This window comes from Myripristis murdjan, chromosome 1, assembly GCF_902150065.1.
Source record: "Myripristis murdjan chromosome 1, fMyrMur1.1, whole genome shotgun sequence".
NCBI classification, from domain to species: domain Eukaryota; kingdom Metazoa; phylum Chordata; class Actinopteri; order Holocentriformes; family Holocentridae; genus Myripristis; species Myripristis murdjan.
The window spans coordinates 21777508-21786182 of record NC_043980.1 but is presented as its reverse complement, the minus strand read 5'-3'; the positions used below and the strand labels follow the sequence as shown (position 1 = coordinate 21786182).

The 8675-nt window shown below is 41.2% G+C and overlaps 2 protein-coding genes across 6 annotated transcripts in view; one reads left to right on the top strand and one right to left on the bottom strand.

Moving 5' to 3' along the window:
- Positions 1-1211, top strand: part of fam114a1 (family with sequence similarity 114 member A1) — a 13817-nt gene extending 12606 nt beyond the window's left edge. For all 3 annotated transcript variants that reach the window (XM_030057811.1, XM_030057820.1, XM_030057803.1), the window contains exon 13: positions 318-1211. In XM_030057811.1, the coding sequence (XP_029913671.1) occupies positions 318-443 (126 nt within the window). In that variant the 3' untranslated portion in view covers positions 444-1211. The remainder of the gene's footprint in view (positions 1-317) is intronic.
- A 405-nt stretch (positions 1212-1616) lies between these two features.
- On the bottom strand, positions 1617-8336 carry LOC115363514 (uncharacterized). 3 transcript variants are annotated; one of them, XM_030057777.1, is made up of 11 exons: positions 8039-8336; positions 6931-7203; positions 6041-6340; positions 3240-3350; positions 3070-3123; positions 2894-2923; positions 2713-2748; positions 2448-2489; positions 2313-2345; positions 2125-2202; positions 1617-1788 (listed from the first exon to the last, which is right to left on the bottom strand). In XM_030057777.1, the coding sequence occupies exons 1-11, from the start codon at positions 8124-8126 to the stop codon at positions 1730-1732; spliced, it is 1104 nt and encodes a 367-aa protein (XP_029913637.1). In that variant the 5' UTR covers positions 8127-8336; the 3' UTR covers positions 1617-1729. The 3 variants fall into 3 exon arrangements, with proteins under 3 accessions (XP_029913637.1, XP_029913645.1, XP_029913653.1); XM_030057785.1 differs by having other exon boundaries at positions 2125-2172; XM_030057793.1 differs by lacking the exon at positions 3070-3123.
- Positions 8337-8675: the final 339 nt, after the last annotated feature.

The window sequence follows — 8675 nt, the reverse complement described above, 5'->3', positions numbered from 1 at the left end:
ACACTTCCTATCCAACATTCAAAAGTTGAGGATGATGGTGATGATGATGACCATTTACGATTATAGTGTTAGCTACAGCAATAGTGATGATGATGATGATGATGATGATGATGATGATGATGACCAGTTACAGTGATAGTGTTAACTACAATAATAGTGATGATGATGATGATGATGATGATGATGATGATGATGATGATGATGACAAGTTGCAGTGTTAGTGGTAGCTACATTAAAAGTGGTGATGATGATGATGATGATGATGATTGTGGTTGTCATGACAGCGATGAAGGTTATTATGCCTCTTGTGTCTGCAGGGCTCCAACAGCACCAACTACATCCAGAATGCATTTCAGCTGCTGCTGCCCGTCCTGCAGATCTCACATATCCAGAGCCAGCACTGCAGAGCTGCCACAGAGCCACCCACCCAGACACAGCACTAACACACACACACACACACACACACACACACACAGCTACCTGCTAGCACACCCGCTTGTCTTAATGTTGTCAACTATTGTTGCACAGTCAGGTATATAAAATAGATTATACCAGATTAAGTGCTTCTATCTACAGTAAGTGCCATTGCTACAGACCAAGAAGATGCAGGTACATATTCTATAATATAAGAATGGCCCACAGGCCTATTAAGTTTTATTTGCCAGTGAATTTATGACATTACTATTGCTCCTATTGTCTCTGAATGTTTTTTTGTTGCTGTTTTGCAGCTAATATTTTGCTATGAGGAACCCAAAAGAGTTTGGTCTGTTTAAAAAAAAAACAAAAACAAGATGTCACTCTGAACCAAAATGGAAGTAGTGATGTTTTCCTCTGTGTGGAAGGGTTTTTCTAATCTGTATTGGGTTTTTCTTTGCACTCCTATAGTGTCATAGATTGTCCCTGGTTTATTCTGGACTAGAACATTAACTAACACTAAGGAAATTTTCTCCTTGCAGAAATAGATGTGTTTTTTGGTCAGAATGCCAGTATTGGTGATTATACCAGAATTTTTGCTTGTTTTTGTTTTTGTATGTTAATTTATATGAAGCAACACTACCTTTTATTCCTCTGCCAATTTCAGAGAAAAGGTTAATCATCATACTCCATGTCTTATTATACTAAGAGGGCATTTGCTTCTCTGCTCTTGTTGAGAATGCAATGCAGGTGAATTACTCTCTAATTCTGTTTTGCTATGCTGCTACTCTTAAAAATCATTATGACATGTCCAGCCTTCAACTGGGACTTAGCTTCAAGCCCGTAACCATTTAGATGTGTGGTAAATACAATATCTCTGATTCTCCCTCTCTGCTTCTGCCTCTTACCTTTAGAAATACATTGATTACAGGCAAGAAAGCTATTAAAATATTAGTCATTCTTGTCTAATGGTCTGGATCTTTTCAGCTGTTATCAGATATGTGTCTGCCTCAGAAAACAGACATTTATAATTTGGACTGGAAAACAGTAAATGTCTGGTTAGCCAATTCATTAATTTAAGCTTGGACGGTTTACTGATGTAATGATAGCCCGTTAATGAAGTGCCCTTAGACTGTTGGATGATGAGATGTATAAAAATAAATAAATAAATAAACATCTTTTAACCATCATCATGAGGCTCAGATCTTGTTTATTTTCTCTTCAGGGATGGTTGCCATGGATAGATGGATAGAAGCAGTCATCTTTATTTTACGCCGTCCATTTCTGTTCTGCTCACAGGGGAGCTGCCCTCTCGCTAGGCCTGCTCCACGGCGAGGGATGAGACGGGCGGATGGCTCCGATGATGCAGATGGGCTAAGGTCGAGGATTGAAAGATGAACAGATTGGAGTGGGAAGACGAGAGAGAAAGGTTCAGGGTGGGGTTGATCTTTACTTGCAGCTTGTGAAGGCACATTTTACAGTTCAAGTAAATACCGAATATACTGTTGAGACTAGAAACATCGAGTCTATAGATAAAAAGACGTGGAATCATGATAAGTGTTGTGGTGGCGCAGGAACTTATTAACTCTGTAAAATAAATAGAGTGTATCTCAATACAAATACACATTGGAAATACCCTATAACGTTTGATTTTCAGTAAAGGCTTAATTTTTTTTCACAATTATTACAAACATTAAGCATTAGGTCTACCTCCAGTGCTGTCATACTGATGGTCCACATCTCCGTCCAGCAGAGTGTCTGGGAGGTCAGGTGTAGAATACATGAACACTATTAACACAGACACACTCATTCATTCAGAAAGTACTGCTCTAAGACGTTTATCTTAGTTTGTATGTGTGTGTGTGTGTGTGTGTGTGTGTGTATGTTCAGTTACTTACCTGAAGTCTCAACTTCTTCAATGGGTGATAGTTCTGTCCGTTTAAAAGAAAAATACAGTGTTGGTAAATGACAGAGTTATCAATTTAATCCAGTAATTTTGGTCCAAATTGTCCAAATTATGGCTGGGGACTGACCTGGTGAAGAATAGCAGTACTCAAAGGATCGAGGGGTCGTCCCTGTTAGAAAATACACAATCCTGAGCAAGTGTTTTATCATTTTTTTTGTCCTCATGATAGTAGAATCCCATCCCACTCAATGTACTAAAACCATATACCTGTTAATTGCAAAATAAATTTCCTTTACTTTTATAGGTAATCACTGAATTAAACTATGAATGCACAGGTCTAGATTAATAAAATTTGATGGTGTTCTGTAGTATAATGCACCTGTGACACGTACCTTTCAGTGCGGTCATCTCTGTGTACTGCTCTCCAGCTAGTTGAAACATGGAGTGTATTAGTAACAAACATTTAGATTTTCCATTTTACTAGACAACGTGCCAGTGAAGAGACAGAAGTATGGATCTGGTCAATAAATAAATAAATAAATAAATTTAAAAGCAGTGGAGCAGCTGTAGTACCTGAGTGGTTTCCTGATGAGGGAGCAGACTCTGTAAGCGGGGAGAAAATTGATTCGTGGTTAGGTGTGTGCATGTATTAAGGTGCTGTTTTCATAGAGAGAGATAAGTAATGGCAAAATAATGTGTGTGTTTTTATGATGAAAGACAAACGGCTGCCAAGTGAATATTTGTGTTACCGTTCAAGTGTTGACGGGTGTAGCAGCGACAGAGTTGGGACAACTTGAGCTTTTCTGACCAAAGAAGAGGAAAGGAAAGGACAGAGGGGGGGGGGTCACTTCAAACAAATGAGGAGAGTGTGGATGTTTGTGTGTGTGTGTGTATGTGTGAGAGAGAGTGTGTGTCTCACTGGTGCAGCGTCTCCCATGGCAGATTTGCTCCAGCACTGTAGTGGCAACAGTCAGGAGCACCACACACAGCAGAACCAGCCACAGCACCCTGAACACACAAAACCACTCATCTGCGAGAGAGAGAGAGAGAGAGAGATTAAAAGTCCTGGCCTCACCCTTTCACATCGGGGGTTCAGTGTCTCGCTCAAGGACTCTTCAACATGCTCGCTGTAAGAGCCGGGAATTGAATCAGGAACCCTTTAATTACCAGACGACCGCTTTGCCTCCTGACACCACGCCACCCCGTTACTGCTACTATCAGAATAACAATCATTACTGCTGTTACAGTCACTAATATCACTGTTACACCAGCTTAAGTGACTATTACTGTTGTTATTACCACTATCACACTATGGAAACAACTACATTATTAATACTTTTATAACCACTTTTATTACTATTACACATGTTACAGCGAATATTACTAGTACTACTGTTGTTGTTACAGTTACATCTGTTATTGTTACAATTGCATGTGTTGTATTGTAGCTCCTGTGAAGGGTGGCTACAGAAGCTGTTTGGCCTCCTAAGCCCTTTGGGGACTTCCCAATGTCCTAACAACTTTGGACCACTTTAAATCAACTCAGCGTCCTCAGAATGCCCTCCTCCACCAGGACTTGGTTCCACGTTTCTAGCCACTGCTAATAACATTCCTGGATATGGGGTCCAAACTATGTTCTGGGGACTTCCCAAGGTCCTCTCAACTTGGGACCACTTCTAATCGACTCAGTGCTCCCAAATACCTTCTTGTTATTTTTTCTCTGGCGCTTACTGTTTTGCTGCAGTGGTATTATGGCACTTGGTATGGGGTCCAAATTATGGTTCAGGGATTTATTGATTCTATCGATTTCAAACCACTTTAAATCAACGCAGTGACCCTAGAAACCTCCAGGGGGCTTGGCTCCATATCTCTAGTTAGTTAATGCAATTCCTTAGTTATGGGATTGACAATTTGCCCTGCTACTGGCGCTCCAGTGAAGGTCATGGGGTCACCAAAACTGACAGGTTTTATCCTACAGCCAGGGGTGCAGGGTTCACTTCAGCATTGCAGGGGGACAAGACAGCCCCACAGACAGTTTCTGACGGCCAAATAGTAGTATATTGTGATGTTAGTAAGAAAGGGAAACCATTTAAAGTCATGGGGGAGAAAAACACCAGTGAAATTCCCCAGTGTTCATTATGTCCCAAAGTGCCTGTGACACAAACCTTGAGTTGCCACACCCCCAGATTAATGTTGAAACTATGGACTATCTGCAAATAAAAATGCCAATACTATTCCTCATTGTTTCTTAGACTATTCAAGTTAATTGCACATGAAATAAAACAAACAAAAGACTGACGAGGAGACTTCATGTCGCGTCAAAGTCCAAAACATGAACTGTTCACGTTCTGCCACTCATTCTGTATTTTCTTTTATTATTTTATGTTATTGTGGTTAATTTAATGAATGATACAACCTCAGAGAGAGACCACACAACTGTTTACTTTACAATACTGATTATATTATGTAATTTTACAATATTATAGATTCACCATTACACTTGATATTTAATGATATCTGAAATACATCATTACACAGCCCATAATGACACTGAGCAACATGATATTGTACAATTTCTTTATTTTGAATTTAGATATATTTTGATGCATTGCTTTCTATATCTATGGTGATTTACTGTCTATATTTTCTGATACCTTGTTTATACATTTTGTTCTGCAATGCTTTGGCAACACAAATACTATTGTCATGCCAGCAAAGCTTGTCTGACTTTGAATTTGAGAGACAGAGAGAGATTATACCATCAGATAGTCTTTTCATTGCAAGCTGGGCCCCAAGACGTGACAAGAATAATCAGCTCTAAAAAAAAAAAAAAAAAAAGAAGCCAACCAGGCAATTCACTAACTAAAAAGAAGTAAGAGAAACACAGGGGCAGAGATATAATTGGCGAGCAAGTGGGAGGAGAAAAATAACTGGAGGAAAGAAATGAGAAAATAGAAAGATATGCAAAAGACCAAGGCAAAAAATAAGGGAGGATAGTGAGCAGGGGGTGAAGAGTGACGGTAACGGATAATGAGCATGATGGAAAGTGATGCTGTGTAGTGAGACTGAAGTGGAAAAGCAAGAAAATAAGGGAAAGGAGATGTAAGAGGGGAGAAGAGTATGTGAGAGGGTGGTGGAAATGGAGCGGAGAGATGAAAGAGAGATAGATGTCAAGCTTTCAGCGTGATATTGGAAAATATTACTTCGTCATAGCTGTAAGCGTGGGGGAGTGCGTGAGAGCCGAACAGACAGAAACCAAGCCAAAATCAATAAGGCCTCAGAGATACAGTGGATTATGATGTATTATAAGTCTCTGAAAGGCTGACCGACCGTGCAGCTCTGTAGGTGAAGGAACAGAGTGAGGAAGACATAATCGAGAGGCCGAACTGAAGTAAAAAGAAGAGTGGACAGAAATGCTATTGAATAAGATGACTGAATTGACTACTGGGAGACAGCGCAGGTTTGAATGAAATGGAATCTGTTTCACCGCTTATGAAAATTGATTTACCAATTTCCTTATCCCTTGTCTTAATGGATCATCAATTTCCTTTCCTTTCCCTTCCTCTCCTCTCATCTCCTCCCCTCTCCTCTCCTTTCTTCCAGTGTTTTTCACTCTTGGTTACTTATGTGAACAGTGTCAAAGTGAAATTACGCTGACCACACTGCAAACAATAAAAAAAAAAAAAAACCTTAAAACTGCTCTCTCATCCTGACACCAACCTCTCTGTGTCCGTTTCCATGGCAGCTTTTCCTTCACCCTTGCAGTCAAAGCTGTTTGGTTGGTCAGCTGAAGAAGACAATGGCTCTGATTGGTCGGCTCTGAGGAGGGCGGGACGGGGAGGCAGCAGTAGAATGCTTCCCTGCGGCCTTCATCCTCTTCCTCTTTTTCTTCCTCCTCCTCTGCCTCAGGTGGGTGGAGGTAAAGAGAGCTGTGGTTGCGGTGGCCGTACAGGGTGAGATTCAGGGAGCCTGCGCCTCCGAGCTGAACCTCCACCGACACCTCCAGACTTGTCTCTGGACCTGTGGATGGACAGATGGGCAGAAGGATGGATGGATGCGTGGATGGAAACTGATCTTCTCATCTACAGAGCACAGACAAGTGACAAATTAAAGGAAAAACTAGTATAAAACAAGATAGATAGATAGATAGATAGATAGATAGATAGTCTTTATTGTCCTACAGGAAATTTCTTTTCATATCCCGTACAAACAAAGCGCCTAGAGCGCCAACATAGGTACAGCCGGCACTAACACGTCAGTGCAAAACCTCCCATAGACGATCAATTAGGTTGAGATCTAGTGTCTGTGAAGGCCATAGTGTATGATTTACATCATTTTCATCACCATCAAACCATTCAGTGAGCCCTCCTGCTCTGTGGATGTGGGGCGATGTCATCCTGGAGGAGATCTCTCCCATCAGGATAGAAATGTTTCATCACAGGATAAAGGTGACCATTGGAATGAATTTGTATTGGTTTGCAGTGAAACTTCTCTCTAAGGGAACAAGTGCACCCAAACCATGCCAGGAAAACGCCCCCACAGTATAACAGACTGTCTGTCGCTACAAAAAAAAAAAAAAAAAAAAAAAAAAAATTGTGATCAATACTCACTTAATAATGAGCCTTCATCCTGTAGATCTGCCACATCCATGTCAGTCTCACACATAAACCAGCCCTCTTCTGAAGGATCGGCACCACCATCCCTCAAATCTGACCCGGGGCCTGTCACGTTGATCCCTTGAGGGCAAACCAGCTCTTGTTTTTCTTCTCCAGAGGTCAGGCAACGGTCACACATACCCTTCCTCCTCTTCACCTCACCTTCCACCATCTTCTTCATTTCCTCAGAGGGTTGATGGGGTGTACAGAGGAAGTTCACTCTCAAGACTAAACACATGAGAGAAGAAAGAAAGGTTTCAGGGTTCAGTCGCTCTCAGGTTGTTGTTGTGTTCTGTGTTTGTGTCTAGCATGGGAGTGTGACTCTCTAATGCTCTTTCACTCTTTCTTCCACTCTCTCTGACAAAAACACACACACTGCAGAGGAAGCATGGACCGTGAAGGAAATGAGACACACTTCATTTGTGATTACACATCAGGAACGGGCAGAAAGTGAAAAAAAAAAAAGCAAACTTCTCTCAAGTCAGAGCGAGAGCTGAAATTCTACTGATAGCAAAATGAAAACCATTTCCTCCAATTTGTATCAGAGGCAGAGAGAGAAAAAGAGAGGCAGAGGGAATGACAGACATGAAGAAAGAAAGAGAGAAGAGGGAGAGAGAGCATTCAAGGTAAACACACGTGCACAACTACAAAGGCTAAAGCAAGTTGCTCTCGAAAAGAAAGCAGCAGAATACAGAGTCTCTTTCAAAGCCGCTGTCAATCAGCGTTGTGCATAGCCGCATTTGGGTGCGATTTGTTTTAGTTCAGAGAAAGAGAGACAGAAAGAGCCAACAAAGAAAAGCAATAAAGGGAAATACAGCGACAGAATAGAGTTTACTTTGTTTAAAGCCTTCACCAGTTAACTTTTGTAAGTCCTCCATTGTTAAGTTTCAACAAACATTGGTATTAAATTGGGTCAAATCAAACAATTGTGCAGTTTTTATGCCTCAACTGAGAGTAAAGCATGGACACCCACACACACACACACACACACATAAGTATGGTTGCACACACACCAAAACTAGAAACCCACTTGAGAAAACCATTCACTGCATGAATGACCAACCTCTGTACGAAGTGAAGAATTCTGGGAGGCAGATGATGAAGGTGAGGATCACGAGGATGAGAAGTTTAGTAAGTGCTGCTTTGGTCATGGTTGCTCCATGAGAACAAGCACACACTCAGTCACACACACAAACGCATACACACACATGCTCTCACCCTGACCAAGGCATGTCCTGTGGCTCCCTCTTAGTTTTAAACTCAGATTTAAGAATAAAAATTTAAGCTCGACACCAACTGCTCCTGCCCGTAGGACCTATTCCATGTTTAATTAACACGTGCAATATCCTTCATGTCTTCATGTCGAGGCAGGCCACAATGCTATATGACACGCGCTTCACTTCCTATTACACTTCCTGTTGTTTTTGCAGAAAGAGTGAGGAGCAGAGCATTACAGCAATGACAGGCCGTTTCTTTCAGCAAAAATGTAAGTAGCAATGTTGTTTCCGGGTGTGTATGTGTGCATGTGTGTGAGTGAGAGAAAGAGTGTACAGATGTTGACACTGAATTGTGCTTGTTCCTGAAAAGAGAGTAATAGACTTGATTTGGTGAGAATTCTTAAATATTATATCACAGAGATAGATGGTCATGCATTTTTGCTTCATGGTTAGAGGAAGGGCTCCTGTCATGTGTTCATGTGA

Coding starts and splice junctions, on each gene's coding strand:
- LOC115363514 (XM_030057777.1), bottom strand. CDS start 8,126: ATGACCAAAGCAGCACTTACTAAACTTCTCATCCTCGTGATCCTCACC. Junction 2,924..3,069: donor CACCCGTCAACACTTGAACG/GTAACACAAATA, acceptor CCCCGCTTACAG/AGTCTGCTCCCTCATCAGGA. Junction 1,789..2,124: donor TCAGTATGACAGCACTGGAG/GTAGACCTAATG, acceptor CCTCGACCTTAG/CCCATCTGCATCATCGGAGC.